We start from the raw sequence: 17859 nt of genomic DNA on the forward strand, positions 1-17859 counted from the left end.
TTTACTTCTACTCACACATAGCTTTCTCGACTGAAACATTAGCAACTTCCATGCGTTTTATCGGCAATTCAGCCAAGCATGCAACACCTGTTCGTTCGCAAAACCAAAACCAACAACTCTGAAACCCACTAGAACTGTCATGGCTATCCAAAAGGGGACTCTTGCAAAATAACTTCACGTTGATGAAGCTAATTATGTGGGCATTCACCGTTACATGCATATTTTATGATGCCAAATGGTTGGAATGTGCACAAGTGATGGAATCTCAAACCAAGATTCTGGAACCATTGCGGTACCATACATTCTCTCTTTGCATGGAACATGAGGTCTCAAAACAAGAATCACCAGTCACGAGTAGCACAGATGAAGTCGAGGAAGGCATCAGAATAGTAACTCATATCACAGGCAGTCTCAGAAACCAAACAATGAAAGGTCTTCTCTCCTTAACTTTCTAATCTCAATGTAAGTCCTGAAGTGGAAGAAATTGCTATTTGATCTATCTTGCTTGTTGTTCGAGAGAAGTATGATCCATAGGAAACTAAAAACTTAACTTATGCTTTCAATATCTACAAGGATTCACTGAAACCAGGTACAGAATACACAAATTAACAGCTCGACAGATGTAGGTTGGACTACTACCAGAGTTAAGCATATTCGAGCTCGCTAGAGATATAATATGCACAAGGATCCATTGATGATATTACTAACATATATGCATGGTCGATTTTAGCTATATAAGATGAATACTGAACAAGATTTACCCAGAATTGAGAAAACTATTTATCAACAAAGACTCGGTGATCATGGCTCGCCTTGCCTTTCTTCGTCTATCTGGTCATTCTCCTGCATCATATTCATCAGCATTGATATTTGATCCTGCAGCATTGCATTTTCCCTCTCTACTTCCACGCGTTTCCTCTTTTCCTCCAGGAGCTGTAGCTGAAGATGTTCCAGTACCCTAGAGTCCTCTTCCAGCTGCTCATTTAGACCATCAATTTCCCGGTCCTGCACACAGAAATTGCAAGCACGAGATCCTTAGTTCTCTGTTTCTGACTTTCTAATATAATGAAGAAGCAAGACTGAGGATAACTTATGAGATAAGAGGAGTTGCACCTTTCTGTTCATCTCTTGAATGGCAATTCTTCTCATGCTTTCAACAACATCCACATTAACTAGTTTGCGTTTCTTTCCAACTAGCCAGCCACGTGGATAGCTTGCTGTGTCGAAATCTGGTGGCGGGAGCAGGGATTCAGCAGATGGTCTTCCACTGTTGATATCCTTTATCGGTTCTAATGGCTCAAAAAGAGCTTTGCGCTTCACAGACAGAACGGACAGTGGTGTCGAATCCTGCATCTTCTCGTCCATTGTCATCTCTTCTTGTTTAGTAGGTGTATTATCAGCAGCGTCTGCCATGGTCTTGTCAAAATTCCGGGCATTTGCTGTGAAAATCAAAATATAGCATTTATAGTCCCAAGTTATTGAGACTCAATTCTAACTAGAATCAAGCAACTTATAGAGTGCCCATAATATTTGTAACAGGTATAGTTCATGGAACCAAGTATCAACACCATATGTTCTTCTGTGTGCGGCAAAAGTAAGCAGAGATTTCATAAGAGGGACTAACTACAGATATGATGCTTGGGCAAACCATTCATTCCGTACCTAACAATTACAAAGAGTACCACTGAGAACATGTGAACGTCGATGAAAAGTGTCCTCCTTTCACTTTCAGATATTTGAAAACGAAAGGGCCTTTCTTGCTTTAGATTTCAAAGAATTTTCCGGAGATACTGAAGCTTACAATGGAAGATCCTGCTGCTCGGGTCATAATGACATGATGGGTCACGCTTCACTAAGACTCGCGAACAAATGAAATGGGTGGGATCCGTATTTCATTAGAAACACTAGAGCTTTAATTTTGAAAATGGACAAACTTTGCCCGATCATCAGATTCAGGAATCGCAAAAATGGAGAACAATAAAAAGTGCAAGCGATGAGTAGCCAATTCTGCAACTTGTCAATCTCATCCTGCAATCTGATAGCCTAAATTTAATAAAAGAACTCGGAGTAACATCATACTTAAGTCATCGCCAAGAAATTGGAGGGGCACCAATAATAAAGTATTCAACTCCTAGCATATCCATTGATCTTTCCATCAGAGAAAGGAATGAAGTAGAAGGGCAGCTGCAAGTGCAGAACTCTCATAATCTATTGACAAGACGGAAATTTGTTGCAGCACAAAGTTAAAGGCGAATTGCATCATATGTGAAATAGCACTTGAGTCGTTGGGATGACTTAAACGACTCCCGTTAGTGACTTAATGGTATCTGCTATTATACAGCAGATTGAATCAGAGAAATGCACTAGTGAAACATAAGTTGCACAGCATGACAGACAGAGTCCTAGACATTCATATTTTCAAGCACCAGCATTTCAGAGAGGAAGAATAAGAGGTGACCAAGAAGAAATTCAGCGAGAGGAGAAGTTCTTTTTTTTACCATTTTCCTGGTGGATGGAATTCCAGGTACTGAGTAAGATCATTACCCTCCATTGGGGAAGCAAATGAAGGTGCAACACAATGCACTATTCAAACGGTCTTAACATGATTCAGCTAATAGCGAGTAAGAAAAAACAAGTAAAACTATAATAGAATCCTTCACAGAACCCTATCTTCCGCAATCATGCATAGCCCCAATTGAAAACCCAGATGGGTTCTGCTACAGTTAGTTCCTAAATGACGTCCCCCCCCCCATCATCCATGCATCAATCAATCATCATCAGTTCTCTTCAACTCTAACCCATATTGAGAAACAGAGCAGAAACAGAGCTAAGCAATTGTACTGTTTAGGCAGTCGATACCTGATCTCTTTCGAGATTTCCAAAGAACTGGAGCATCGGTCACATGAGAGAAGCCTTGCAGAGTCCCATTCGGACTGTTGTTAGACGCTGGCTCCATTGGAAGAGATCAGAGCAAACAAAATCCCAAGACCCCCCCTCGTGCACCACGAAAGTGATCGTACAGAAGCGCTAAAAGAATGGATCTTTATGGTTGCAGCAGATTGCTTCCGCATCAGCTTTCTTGGAGTTTCAGCTGCTCCTACCAAAGAAACCCGAGAGAGAGAGAGAGAGAGGACGACGCTTTGACGATGATGTCGTGTCGGGTCCATTTCATGTCTCCAGAGTAGGAGGGGACCAGGCACAGCCACGTTGAATCAAACGGCCAAATTCCAAGAAGCCTGGGGGGCTTTCCACGGATTTTCACCCCGTGCCCATGCAAATCTTTATACTAAGCTGAGTTTTTCGTTTAGGATCTTTACTTCGTCGTTAAGATATTAAGTGATAGGCCGGGCCTAAAATAAATTTATATGTGAAGTAATTTTAGTATTTATATACTTCTAAAGCATTAGATCTATTACTGTATACAAAAATAATTACTCATAGATTATAAGTTGCCGAGTATAAGTAGTCATACATTTAATTATGGTATTATGGATCTCATGCTTGAATCACGTTTGTCATACTCATAGTAAACTCAAGAGCCACTCTCGTGAATCTATATGTTTATTATAATATTTTCATATTTGTAATACATGATCAATGTATACAATCTTAACCAATTATGGACTATAGATAATTGGTAATGCACTTAACTTTGGATTCGGCTAGTCTGGTAGAGTCTTCTGCTCGTAGTAATGTCAGGGGTTATGCCCATCGATTTGCCTTTGAGTAGATTCATCGACATATGTGAATGAAGCAGTTTGCATGCATATTTTGAGATTACTGGAGTCGAAAGTTTGATACTTATATAATAAAAAATGAATTTTCATACCGCGTAAGATTGCATTGCTGATCTCTCTTTTCTTTGTTTTCCTCACCCCATCCTCGAAAAAAACCTCTCTTGCTGTCTCTTTCCTGAATTCGTACGTTCCTTAAGCCCTCATCTCAAACCCTAGTCCTCTCTCTCTCTCTGTGTTTTTCATCGGAGCTGTTGCTATTTTGTATTTCCTTGCCGGTCGAGGTTGAGGGCTGGGTAAGGGTCCTCTCATTGGATCTGGCGAGGGTATCCTGACCCTTGTCTTCGTTGGCCATCATGGAGGTTGGCGATTGGCAAAGGGAAATAAGGAAAAAACAAAAGAAAAAAATTAATAAAAAATTCAAAAAAAATATTAAAAAATTAAATGAAATGTCCAAGTCAACGCCAACCGTACCATGTAGGACGGCCATCAACTGCGTGGGGCTTTCCATAGATTTTCACCTTGTGCCCATGCAAATCTTATACTAAGCTAATTTTTCACTTAGTGTGTATTTGTTTCGTAGAAAATGAACGATTTGAAAAACATTTTTCGAAAAATAATCGCTTGTATCGTTTACAAAAATAAATAAATAGAAAAAATTTTCATTATCCACGAAAATAATTAGGCATAGATTGTTATCGATGATAAAAATATTTTTCGTTGACTAATTTTTCTAAACGATATAAGCAATCATTTTTTGAAAAATATTTTCCAAATCACTTATTTTTTGCGAAACGAATGCATCATCTTTACTTCATCATCCAAGAAGTTAGTGATAGCCCGGGCCCAAAATCAATTTATATATGCTAATTTTAGTATTTATATATTTCTAGAGCATTAGATCTATCACTGTATACAAAAATAATCAATCATAGGTTATAAGTTACCGAGTATAAGTAGTCATACATTCGATTCCTAACCCCATCCTCGCCGAAACCTCTCCTGATTTCTCTTTCCTGAATCCGTACGTTCCTTATGTCCTGATCTCAAACCCTAGTCTTCCCTTAGCTGCTGCCTCTCTCTCTCTCTCTCTCTCTCTCGTCATCTCATCATTTTTCGTGTGTCACGATTTTGCATTTCCTCGTCGAGCGAGAGATAGAGGGCTAGGCAAGGATCCCCTCACCAGATTTTGCGAGGGCCAGCCTCATCCAACTCTTGCGAAAGGCCGGCCAAGGCGTCCTAGCCCTCGCCCTCCCCAGCAACCGACGGGTCGCCGGCCATCATGGAGGTTGGTGAAAAGAAAAAATTAATAAAAAAATCAAAAAAGTATTTAAAAATTAAATAAAAATGTTCACGTTAGCGCCAATCGTGGTACGGAGAACAGCCAGCATTCATGTCAACAATTTCCGGCCTAAATTGGCCGAATGGACTGAATCGGTACCAATAAATTGATCCAATTGATGGGTTTAGGACTGAATTAATACCAACACAATAGATTTAGAACTTTTTTCATACTTTTCCCCTTTTTTTTCATTTGGACACTATAAAACTCAACTTTACATCAGAAAATTATTGAAGTACATGACATTACTTTTTACTAATTTTAGTGAAGATGAGAGAGCACAGATTTGTAAGTGTATGACATTACTATTATTTATGAAATTGTTGCTCGCTTATTGTAACTATACTTAGGTATGACAAACCAATTGAAAGAAAGAAAAATGAAAAGAGATCCAACTTTTCTATTTATAAGAAAAAGGTCATTGAATTTCAAATGTGCTTATATGAACTGCTGAAAAAGTAGTTTATTCTAAAATGTCTGATTTTCTTTATTATCTCTTCAACCTAGTGTGGTGCAATAAAAAATTGCTATCTAACTCACGACTGATGTACTGCTTTTGACTTTGATAAATTACCGCAAACAATATGGAGTAATACGAATAATTTATAGATCTAAATATACTTCTTTGACGGTAAAATTTACTAAAATGTAGAGAAGACAAATAAAAAGGGGTTAGAGACCACTAAAAAAATCAAATGTCCAAGCGTTTTCTTTCGAGCTATTTCAGAGTTACTCAACTTGAATTATGAGAATACAACTGATTTTTTTTATAAAGAAAAAGAAGAATAAAAGTACTAAATTATCAAAAAATATTAAATAATCATTGTCTAATTTATTGGATATAATGCTTTTATAGATCTATTTGACATTATAATTGGGTTACTTCATAAGATGAAACTTAGCTTTCAAATTCAAAAGTATTAACTGAATTTGAAAGTCACTAAGAAGTTGCTTAAGAAGTAATCACGTTGCTTGTCCAATGGTTAATAATTTTGAATTTAAAAAATAAGTCTTCTTGTATTATAAAAATCAATTTTTAGTGACTTTCCAAAGTTTTTAGAATTTTGTCAATACAAGATGTAATTTCACGAATCACTTTTGGTTACTTTGAATGAAAATTTACGAGTTCGTCAAGAAACTCACTGAATGTGTCCTTTGAACATTCCTAAGTAAATTGTAGTACATCACATTTCGTAATCTTTCACATTGATTTGTAATTTCTTTGAAATGCAAGTTTTCGCCTTACAGTAATTAGTGATTTCGGTGAGTTCTTAATAACTTTTTCAATATCAAAGTAAGTTATTGTTGTTACTAGCAAAGTTCCAAAGCATTTATTAATTCCTCAATACTAGATGAAATTCAATTTTTGTTAATTTGGAAGCCAACTTATTCAAAGTAAGATTTGAAAGTTTCAAGTTAATTGGAATATCCCATTTCGGTCCATGCTGACTCCGTCGGCTTGCCACAAAACTGATCCAGAAGACCACAAATAGCAATCTTATAATCTTAAGACAGAAAATGAAAACCATAAATTTCACATTACTAGAAAAATCATACATGTAAAAATCATCATTTTCAATTTTTGCGCCTCCTTTGTCGGTGAGCGCAGGCCAAAAGATGAATGGTCGATCACACTTAATCCTTTCGTGAAATGAAGTATCTTTTTTCTTTGCTCTCTTTTATTGCTTTTGCTTACGGGGAGAAATTATGTACTGATACTATACCATGAACATTTCAAGTCTTGCTCAATCCATAGCTCAAAAAACTAGCTCTCCATGGACAAGATTCAGACAAACATTTGGTTGGAGATCAGTTAATGGGAATCTAGAGTATGTATATACGCCAAGTAGAACATTGAGATCAAGATGCAAACACGCGATTGTGTTTCAAAATACGAGTTTAGTTTATTGACAATATTCAATGAGAGCTCCCCAACTCCAAGTCCAAACTGCGAGCAAGTCAATATCTGGAAGACGGACTTTTTCTTGGTATAACCTAGAGAGCGAGAACTTATTCTAAATCCATGAAGCATGTTTCCAACTCCAAGTCCAAACTGCGAGCAAGTCAATATCTGGAAGACGGACTTTTTCTTGGTATAACCTAAAGAGCGAGAACTTATTCTAAATCTATGAAGCATGTTTTTCTTTTATAAATCCCAGTTATCTGAAAACATATATATAATGGCATGAGCCACGCAGCTTAGCTGGATACATACTCTTAGAATCTTAGTCAACTCCGAGATATGTACCCAACCAACTGTAGTTTGGAGCTTCATGCAGATTTGAACTGATCCAGCTAAACTTCCATCTAATTACAAAGTACACTAACTAGCCGCAACTTTACAACATTATACCTTGAAAACACTTCATATTCACATCACACTCGATACAAAAAAATTCAGCAGCTACAGAATCAAACGATCAACACACCCAAAATTAAAGGCAGCTCTTAGAACTAAGGACTATGAAGGGAATTAATAAGCTGAATGATATGACTCTGCAGAGGGCGGGGACCTTTCGAAATTACTCATAATAATTCGGCCAAATTCTTCGGTTAACTGGTGCGTCGAAGGCGATGAATTCTGAGATGGCGGTGGTGATTTGTATGTCCTCTTGGAATTGTTAATATGCTGGGATGGGGGTGATACTTTTGGGGGTGGAGGTGGTGATCTTGATGGCGCCTCAAAATCGTTGGTCCCTGGTTTCCACGGGGGCGCTACTTTTGGAGGTGGAGGTGGTGATCTTGATGGCGCCTCAAAATCGTCGGTCCCTGGTTTCCGTGGGGGTGCTACTTTTGGAGCTGGAGGTGGTGATCTTGATGGCCTCTCAAGATCATCCTTCGCTTGCTTCGATGGCGGTGATACTTTTGGAGGTGGTGATTTAGATGGTGCCTCAGAATCGAGATCAGTAGCCATTGATATGATTAAATCATCGTCCGAAGGAGGACAGTATAAGCACGTGATGTGGTGGATCGGTGGAGATACTTTTGGAGCAGGTGGTGGTGGTGGAGAGTATGGCCGTCCCACAACTTCGTCATAATGATCGTTATTTGTTGTCGTAGTCACCGCTGTTGCAGGCATCTCCTTGCGTGGCCTCGTTACAGGTGGCGACGCCGCATGTCGCAGAGTCAGTGGCCTCAATGACCTTCCATAGTCTTCAATTGTCATTGTCAAACTCTCTGCAGTTCACACGCAATATAATTCTTCAGTTACCAGTTTCAGCTTTCCAGTGAAAATCAAGATAGTCCTTGGAAACCAAAAGCGGTTTATTAGCGGCTGAGCCAGCTTTTGATCTTCTTTCTTGTCATTCATACATGAAAGTTGATCTTTTTATTTCGAAAAACTGCATGCAGCAAAAAATCTTATGCTAATACCAATTGAAATGACCAGATCATTAGCTAGAGTGTCATGATAGAACTTCTCATGTGATATACATGAAAAGAACTAGGGTCCAAAAACATTAAACGTGAACTGCGGCAAGGGGAAAATCATGTTGTAGCGAATGGGCAAAGTCGGAAGGGCTACCTGCAAGTAGAGGTCTTGCTCGAACTTGAGCAGCAATGGCCAGAAGGAGGAGGAGGAGGAGGAGATTAGACAGAGAGTGAGCAAAAGAATAATGAGAAGCCCCCATGATTGGAACCCTTGCGTCCCAACGGGGTTGCTTCTTATTAATGATACCCATTAAGGTTAACTCAAGTGGCTATATATAGAGGCGAGATCGCTTATCTGGAGTATGTAAATGTTGACGTCAAAGCTGTAACGCCACCGTTTCCTCAGTTTAATAAAGACTAGCCACAGGAGACAACCTTTTCTTGGTCTTCTTCCCCATTTTTCCGTGGCTCCCCTCCTGTATTGAACTGAGGATTGCATGTACTAGCGCGCGCGGTCCACGCAGAATTTAATTGGCAATACAAATACGAAATACCAGTTCTCTCTGTCTCTCTCATTGAATGAAGACAATCACTCGACAAACAAGACCTTGTCCTCTGTGCACGGTCTTCCTCCTTTCACATTTTAGGGTTTTCAGTTTTTTTAAGCGCTTTGGAAAATGAAGAGCCCCCCGGATGGTCGTGGTCAACGCTTGTGTTTTCTATGACTCTGTGTGTGTTTTCTGGGGGGAGAGTCTTCGAGCTGTGCGTGTTGATTTCCGTCACCATGCAGGAACGAGAACAAGTTGAGTCGGACGGAGTTGAGTCGAAGTTAGGTGTCGCAGCACGTGCAGAACTAGCAGCCGGTCGCAGCACGTGGTGCATTTCACTTTGTGTCGTCTTGTGATCTTGAATTATAACTCAATTACATGCTAAAGTTTCTGTTCAATTTTGACGGCACAAAATCACTATTACAGCGTCAAGAACTAACTAATTTAGGTAGTAATCCATTATCGATTTGTCGATATATCTCATGATCTGTATGTGATTTATAAGAAAATAGCTAATTATAGGTAGACTCGCTCTTATGATAACTTCTTTAGCAGATCGATTACAACATAGAAAATATGGGTGGTACATGTCGATTTGATTGTTCACAGATCTGCGGATTTTAATTAGGTTCAAATGTTTTCCTAACATATGATTTAACCGAATCGAAGTAATTATACATCTTTTCTTTGTTTTTTTCTTTTCGCCGTGATTTTTTTTTTTTTGTAGCTGTTAGATAGTCACTTTTCGATGTATTATCTTAACTTTTTGTCTAGCTATAAAATATTTACTAATCTATAATGATGGCTCAAGCACTTTTAATGATGCTCTTGACTAAGTATAGTATCTCAACCAATTATCATTACCTTTATTAATTGGAATATGCCATTCCCGTCGTCATCTGAACCATTTCTTTCTATAACAAGCATACACAAAAGACACATCAATCTATTAAGGATTTATATATAGTATGCCCCTCGCATAAAGCATTATTTAAGCAAACAGTAATGAAGTGACAACTCTCATCTGCAAATGCTATAAAGAAAATTATTTACTAGAATTCCTTTACCATGTGATTCTACAATGATATATATGTTGAAAGCCCAATCACTTTATTCATTCTCGCTTATTTAAATATTCAATAAATACGACCTCATAACGCTTAAATACTTTATCGTAATACCTTTTGCATATCTGTAGTCTCCCTTCGATTACTTGTTTAAATTTTCGAATTGGACATTCCAACAAATTCCTCAAAAGCCAAACCCTTATTTGATATTAATATATATGTTCTTTCGTGCCATGCGTCATGTTTTTCAAATAGAATTGAGATTGATTATTCAATTGAGAATGCTATTCATGTATATGGGTGGTACATCAGAATGGAATACAAAATGATACGGCGTGATATGAACGAGTGCATAAACAAGTCCAACATCCTGTAGTTCGAACTCACTTATCAAAAATACTTAAATTCGCATCAAGCAGACAATGTACAGTCTTATCAACCTTAGAGGACAATTATATATCCATCTTCTGCAAGTGTCAGAAGGTCCAAAACAGCAGAGCTCAGGGTTGATGAGGTCGACAGATAGTCGATGAATCTATAACCATATCTATCTACTACTCCTCAGCGATTAAAGTGGGATTTATGGACCACGCAGCAGTCACCTAATTAGCTAAGAAAATATTTTCTCTCGTTGTTTTTATCACAAATACTGATATTTTCTGTTAGGCATCTTCTCCCATTTACTCCTGGTTATATATGCATGAGGACATGGATGTGAAGTCTATGTTAATCTCTCAGTAGGTATCTTACTTACATAGACACTACAACAAAGAAGAACAAAGTAAAAGGAAAAAGAAGGAAGGAAGGAAGAAAAAAGGAATAAAACCCTAGATTTGATAAGGGTCCCAATTCTCATGTCACGGGGAAAAAACATATGTAAAAAGTATGTACGGATATTCCGTCTTTACTCTAAGGTGTATGGACATTTTCATAATCATTAGGTTTCTAGAAATATGAACATCGTGATTTTTAATGTTTGATTATACAAACATGCGTGTCCAATCAAACTTCTTCGCTACCGGTCGATCTTACTTAAGTTTAGACTATTTATTGTACTACATTTCTGTTTGTTTCGCGAAAAGCGAATGATTTGAAAAATATTTTCCAGAATATAATCGTTTGTATTGCTTGAAATGATTAGCTAATAAAAAATATTTCCATTATTGATAACAATTTATGTCTAAATAATTTCGTAGACGATAAAAATATTTTTTCGTTCGTTTTTTTTGTGTAAATGATTCAAGTGATTATTTTTTTGAAAAATATTGTTCAAATTATTCAAGCGATCATCTAGTTGAGTTGCCAATGAAGGAAAATCTGTTTGTGCATGGTGGCCGGTAAAGTCACTCCCGCACAAGCTCCAGCGGGAATTGTACATCACCAGAAAGTCACTTAGGTTACCAACCTTTCCTTAATCACATGTCGTAAATTTAATTAATCCATGTTTTGGTGAGAATTAAATAAGAAAATAGTACATCCCGATGCTCGTAAGGACAGCATTCCCTCTCTTTGTTTTTTTTGTTATGCTTGCGTGAGGTGCACATGCATTTTTGTAAGTGGGGGTAGGTCGTCAGTAGTGCATCCATCCACGTGCGATGTGACGCCGGAGAGTAAGGGTTTACTTTCTTTTGCTTAGCTTCTCTCAGCGAAAAGATACTTATCGATGAATTTGTCGCCAAAATTCAAATATTATCTATATATCCATATCTGTATATTTGAATAAAAAAAACATTAGGTTCTTCCCATTTAAATAAATATAACATTTTGAGAGCTGCAGTTGCCTGAGCTATATTGCCAAGCACATGAAATTTCTATAAAAGATGCTCAATGAAGAATGTTTTGCTGTAAAAGTTTAATAATAATTGATGAGACTAAGTCGGTATCACATTTGTCAAAATGGAAATTTATGAGTACCTTAATAAAAAAATTAGATAATTCGCAAGATTATTATTGTCTTCTTGGGATGTGACACTAAATTCAAGCGCTTACTTTTTTTTGGTTCGAAATTCAAGTGCTTACTTTACATAGTACTAATATAGATAATGCAAGTAAGGCAATTCAAACCATTACATTGAGCAGGAAGTGTGTATCTGCAGTGATTTGATATTAGTGAAAGGGAAACAAAAAAGCTAGGTAAAAATTTTAATTGTTTCAATATATTTGCATCCTGGATTTAGTAACTCTGAATGCATTATGTCTTTTTGGCTAAAGTAGTCATTCAATTGAGAAACTTTGCTCATATAGTCAGAATTTGCGGGCAGTGCATAATTTTACTTTCAGTAATGTCCGATGTATAGAGATCTTTTAGGCATATGACTGGGTACATCAGATCACAATGTTACCCTTATCCCACGTAGCCGAGCTATTACCATGCTTTCATGATCGATCCACTGTTGCTATATTGATTACTTAAACATAATCCAAAATATCTTTAGCACAATCTATACGTTGGACTCGAAGTGATCGACCCATAACACTTCGTGCAGTTAGGGGTACTTAGCTTATATGCGCGCACGATACATATGCTCGCGACTCTTATTTTGTTTGATTTCATTTGAGACTCTAGAAAATCGAATGGCCGTGATGGAGTAGGCTCACATAAATTCATTCGATGCGCCTCGTAAATGGACCCCAAATCTTGAGACTTGCGGATGAAAATGCAAGTAAGAACGTTTGCTGGCTAGTGGAGTGGGAACTAATCTAATCAAATGATTTTCCTAATGGGGTCAAACTGCTCTGCAAATAAGGATTCTCCTCTGCAAAGCTGTTCCCATGTTGGCTTTGGTTGCGCCCCCCCACCCCAATGCAGTCACATGCACATGAATAGTCCTTGTCTTCTGCCGCCACAGCATGGGAACATCAGTTGAATCAGGAGTTTAAACCTTTAATTATGACACCAAGAGGTGTAGAAAAAGCAGACTCCCTAGTTCATGAGTTAAAACCTTAAATTATGACACCAAGAGATGTAGAAAAAGTAGACTTTGGAGCTCATGAATGTGGACCATCAAATAGTTTCGTCCTAAATTTTTTTTTTATTTCATACCGATACGTGTTTGGAAGAGTCGATAAGTGTTAAAATATCGTTGTGAAAAAAGTTACCAACCACTTAATTTTCCGGTTACTCGTTGATAACATATTAATACCTTCATGAAATTACTAACTTTTATTTTTTATAATTTTAGGGGTTATGAAGTTTTCCTATAGTTTACTAAGTTTTATTTGTCTTTTTTTTTTAACACCTCAAATTTACCAATTCGTGTATAAAATTTCCGTTGAATTACTTAACAAATTTTTTCGACAAAATTACCAATCACTTTTGAGATGCTAACTTTCATTTGAGTTATTTACCAACTTTATTTTCACTTTTTCTAATTTACCAATTTTTGTTGTCATTTATCAACTCATATTTGTCTCGCTTATAGATGTCTCAAATTTATCAATTCTATATGAATATAGCCATCTTAATTTGTGCAACTTACTAGTACACTTGTGACACATTTACCCCAAACTATTTTTTTATCATAAAAAACCCCAAACTGGTACACCTGTGACAATTTTACCCCAAACATACCACAAAAAACCCTAAACTGGTACACATGTGACAATTTTACCCCGAACTAATTTTTAATATTATTTTTTTTATTTTTTTTGAATTTTTTCTTTTTTCTTTTTTTTTCCTTCACCTTCAACCTCTGGCCGGTCGCCGACGTCGGGCGAGGGCCGCCCTCACCAGATCCGGCAAGGGCGACCCTCGTCGGTATCGGGTGAGGGTTGCCCTCGCCGGCGTCAGGCGGCCCTCGCTCGACACCGGATCCAGCGAGGGCGACCCTCGCTGCGTCGGGCGAGGGCCGTCCTCACTGCCCGGGGCAAGGGCAAGCCCTCGCCCGAGCTCGGGCGAGGGCGGCCCTCGACCGACGCAGGCGAGGGTCGCCCTCGCCAGATCCGGCGTCCGGCGAGGGCAGCCCTCGCCCGATACCGGCGAGGGTCGCCCTCGCCTGAGTCGGGCGAGGACGGCCCTCGCCCGACGCCGGCGAGGGCCGCCCTCGCCGGCTTCCGCCTCTGGCCGGTCGCCGGACCGGCGACCGGCCAGAGTTTGAAGATGAAAAAAAAAAGAAAAGAAAAGAATAAAAAATAAATAAAATTCGAAAAAAAATAAAAAATAATATTAAAATTTTAATTCATGGTTAAATTGTCACATATGTACCAGTTTGAGGTTTTTTGTGGTAAGTTGAGGGTAAAATTGTCACAGGTGTACCGGTTTGGGGTTTTTGGTGGTCAAAAAAATAGTTCAGGGTAAAATTGTCACAGATGTACCAGTTTGGGGTTTTTTATTGTCAAAAAAATAGTTTTGAGTAAATGTGTCACAAGTGTACCAGTTTAGGGTTTTTCGTGGTATTAACTCTTTTTTTTTGTCATCAACTAGTTTTGGTTTGTCAAGTCTCATATGTATTGCTTATTAATGTTTATTTAGTTTTTTTTTTAAGTTTATCAAAATTTTCTATTAAGTTACCGACTTTTATACATCTTACTTACGAACTCGTTAAATTTACTAACTCGTTTTAAAATTATCAATTTTTATTTGCCTTACAGACCAACCGATAGGTTTTGCATGACCACCTCATCATTTGAGTTAGTGACTGCGATTTTATATACATATATTCAACTTCTCTTATCTCTAACAGAAGAGTTTCTTTTTCATTTACAATTTTTCTTTACCGTTTTTACTGATGCCTTGAAATTATCAACTATTGTATGAAATTACCAACCTTCATTTGAGTGAGTTATCACTTTTCTCTAATTAAGTTACTTGGGTTACCAGCTCTCGGTTGAGTTGCTTATTGCCAATTGTAATTATTTTATTTTCTTAATTTATCAACTTCTCTATTGAATTACCACTTTATTTGTCTTACTTGCCAACTTTTTAAATTTTTTTAACTCTTTTTAGAAATTTCCAAACTCAATTCGAGTGATTGCCGACTTCGCCAACTAAGTTACTAATTAATTTAGCATTACCAACTCATATTTGAGTTAGTTACCAATGTTATTTGGTTTTTATAAAATATAAATTTCTTTCATCTCTAACAAGGAAAAGACTTCTCTTATCATTTACCAATTTTGCCAAAGGCCATAAGATTACCAACTTTTATTTACCATTCTTAGGAACACCTTAAACTCACCAACTATAATGTGAAATTACCAACCCATTTTGTGTGAATTGCCACTTTTTCTCCTATTAAGTTAACCATTGGGTTTGTTCACAACTCTTATTTAAGTTACTTATTAACGTTCATTTTGTATTTATAATTTATCAAATTTTATATAGAGTTACAACTCTATTTACATTACTTTCAAACTCTTTTTATACATTAAATTGCCAATTAATTTTGCATTACTAACTCTTATTTGAGTTAGTTACCGGTTTTTTTAAAGTGTGTGTGTGTGTATAAAAGAGAATTCAGGGTAGATATAATTTTTTTCGGAGATTATTAGCAATTGATATATATAAGAGAAGTTTTTTGTCAGGGATATTTTCGTTCATTTGTTTTTGTAAGTAATTCAAACAATCATTTAAAAAAATGTTTTCTAAATATTTTCATTATCGACAACAATTTATATCTCAACAAAAACCTCTTGTATTATTTATCAAATTGTCTTATGTCAGAGATCATTAACCATTAATATTTTAAAATATATCTATTATCGCAAGTTGACACCCTTCCTACACCCTAGGTTCAGGGTAGATAGGTCGATAGACTTGACCTTCTTGCTCTCTAGGTTCAGGGTCGATGCGATTTTTAGGCCTTTGTAAAATCCTCATTAGTGGTGGGATCACTTGGCCTAAATATTTCTACCGTTCAAATTGATTAATAGTTGGAGGAACATACCTAGAAATTGTTGTGTTCGATTGGATTGGTATGGATTGATTGAATGTCCCGGGCCTAGAGATGATATCGTTAATCATATTGACGACCATCGACCTGATCACATTAGAAATGTGTCTTGCCATGTGATTCGTCATCTTATTCTGTTGTTCATTGAACAGCCTCTTCATGATAACCACCAAGGTAAGGTTTGGTGCCAACTCCCTAGTCTGCTCCTCCATAAATTGCTGCGGGATTTCAATGTTGCCTGTTGGCTTGGCTTTGTTGCTGGAGCCGTTGATGTCTCAGACTGAGTAGTTGCCCATAGCATAATCAAGCTCTCGATGATTCCTTGTTCTCGATATTGTACTTCCTCAAATCCACCAAGCATGCCAAAAAGATTTTTCACTCGAATTGGATTCGATGACGAAATATCTTTCACTGAAAGTCATTCTTCAGTTTTTATTATGGGAGACAAGTCATGTGGCGAATGTGGACAAGAACTATCATAGGTAGACAAGAAAATCGATAACCTTTCTTTAAATGAAACTGAACGTATACAAATTGTGCCGAAATTTAATCGACGATAAAGCCTGAGAACGCAACCACTTCAATAAAATCGAACATACACAAACTATGCTAAAATTTAATCAATGACAAAACTTGCGAACGTTAAAATGCAACACTAGCATTCAATCGGCGATGAGGCCCCCAGGATATACGGCAAACATACACACCGGAATTTAATTGACGACATGGATCTAGATTCTACAACTAAGAAATACACCAAAATTTAATCGACAAAGCAAGTCTGAAAACTTTAACTAATGTGCAGGAATTTAAAAATAATTAAAATATAACACGATCATTTGTTTGTGCACATGGAAGTCTCCAAAGTGTACGATGTGGCTCTTTAAAGTCTACAATCGACGGTTATCACCGGAAGTCAGATGTTATAAACGGTTACCGAATTGTTATATCGACGGTTACATTGACTCTACTACCTTGACGGTTTCTTCAACTCCACTATCTTCACGGTTGCTTTATTCTACTACGTTGATGGTTATTTCTATAACCGTTGCATCCAAGACTGTCGACTCCACTTTTTGTTGATTCATCAAGTTTTCAATAATTCTATTCATAAATTACCCAACTTTGCTCTCATTGACTAAGTCTATCATATGTCGATAACAATCAAAAGTTGGTCTTTTTTTTTTTGCAAACACTAACTAGCTAGTTACCTGAAGAAGAAAAAAAAAATCACCTGTCATTTTTTTTTTTTTTACCAATAGCTCATGATATCTACCAGCAATTCTAAAATTTACTGACATGGAAAAGGAATCTTTACATTTTTCACTTCAGTATTGTTGGTCGCAGTATGGTTCATTTGGTAAAAGTGTCTAAATTTGCCCAAATCACTGATGTTAAAGACAGGATCGATCACAACATATAAATATAAGTAGCACCAGAGATTCTTTTAAGGCGGATTTCATAACTTTCTCGAAGTAAAAAAAGGTCATAAATCTACCTGGTCGTGATCAATTGCCTAGGAATATAAACAGTGGCTTCTCACAATTTCCTCGGAACAGCAGGGAGGGTGACTTGTTTTGACAGAATACGCAAGCCATTGTTACACATTTTCATTGTCGTCGAGTTTTAAGAAACACCAGCGAGTACAGAGATGTTTTTTTCTGAGTATTATGTGTCTGGTTAATTGATAGACACATTTGCTTTTGTAGTTCCATATGTTTTCCAGATGAACTACTACAAACGAAGGATGCAAGACGAACAGTACTTTTCAGGACTAGTCTCTCTGTTACAATGCTCTTTCAGCATTCAGATATAACTATTCTGCTAAGGAAAAATACTGGAAACAACGCCGGTTTGGATTTCAACTTGTCTCATTCCTCCAAATAGTTATTTGCTGAGTCGCCATTC

The 17859-nt window shown here is 37.3% G+C and overlaps 2 protein-coding genes across 4 annotated transcripts; both read right to left on the minus strand.

The window, feature by feature from the left end:
- Positions 1-531: 531 nt before the first annotated feature.
- Positions 532-3194, minus strand: LOC115689040 (protein HEADING DATE REPRESSOR 1). Of its 2 annotated transcripts, none has more exons than XM_056320207.1 (3): positions 2842-3194; positions 1114-1439; positions 532-1005 (listed from the first exon to the last, which is right to left on the minus strand). In XM_056320207.1, exons 1-3 carry the CDS (start codon positions 2954-2956, stop codon positions 802-804), a joined length of 645 nt encoding a protein of 214 aa, XP_056176182.1. In that variant the 5' UTR covers positions 2957-3194; the 3' UTR covers positions 532-801. The 2 variants fall into 2 exon arrangements, with proteins under 2 accessions (XP_056176182.1, XP_056176183.1); XM_056320208.1 differs by having other exon boundaries at positions 2860-3177.
- Positions 3195-7205: 4011 nt separating this feature from the next.
- Positions 7206-8945, minus strand: LOC115664913 (proline-rich extensin-like protein EPR1). 2 transcript variants are annotated; one of them, XM_030586788.2, is made up of 2 exons: positions 8600-8945; positions 7206-8253 (listed from the first exon to the last, which is right to left on the minus strand). In XM_030586788.2, the coding sequence occupies exons 1-2, from the start codon at positions 8754-8756 to the stop codon at positions 7550-7552; spliced, it is 861 nt and encodes a 286-aa protein (XP_030442648.1). In that variant the 5' UTR covers positions 8757-8945; the 3' UTR covers positions 7206-7549. The 2 variants fall into 2 exon arrangements, with proteins under 2 accessions (XP_030442648.1, XP_056176516.1); XM_056320541.1 differs by having other exon boundaries at positions 7206-8321; positions 8600-8944.
- Positions 8946-17859: the final 8914 nt, after the last annotated feature.

The sequence above is a fragment of the Syzygium oleosum genome, unplaced genomic scaffold (assembly GCF_021117445.2).
Source record: "Syzygium oleosum isolate NSW1041296 unplaced genomic scaffold, Sole_v2.1 Sole_v2.20, whole genome shotgun sequence".
NCBI classification, from domain to species: domain Eukaryota; kingdom Viridiplantae; phylum Streptophyta; class Magnoliopsida; order Myrtales; family Myrtaceae; genus Syzygium; species Syzygium oleosum.

Bases quoted from the DNA above. Each gene is read 5' to 3' on its own strand.
- LOC115664913 (XM_030586788.2), bottom strand. From the start codon at position 8,756: ATGGGTATCATTAATAAGAAGCAACCCCGTTGGGACGCAAGGGTTCCA. The intron at 8,254-8,599 runs GTAGCCCTTCCG...TGTGAACTGCAG, and splicing joins AGCAAGACCTCTACTTGCAG to AGAGTTTGACAATGACAATT.
- LOC115689040 (XM_056320207.1), bottom strand. From the start codon at position 2,956: ATGGAGCCAGCGTCTAACAACAGTCCGAATGGGACTCTGCAAGGCTTC. The intron at 1,440-2,841 runs GTACAATTGCTT...TGATTTTCACAG, and splicing joins AGGTATCGACTGCCTAAACA to CAAATGCCCGGAATTTTGAC. The intron at 1,006-1,113 runs GTGCAACTCCTC...TTCTGTGTGCAG, and splicing joins TTCAAGAGATGAACAGAAAG to GACCGGGAAATTGATGGTCT.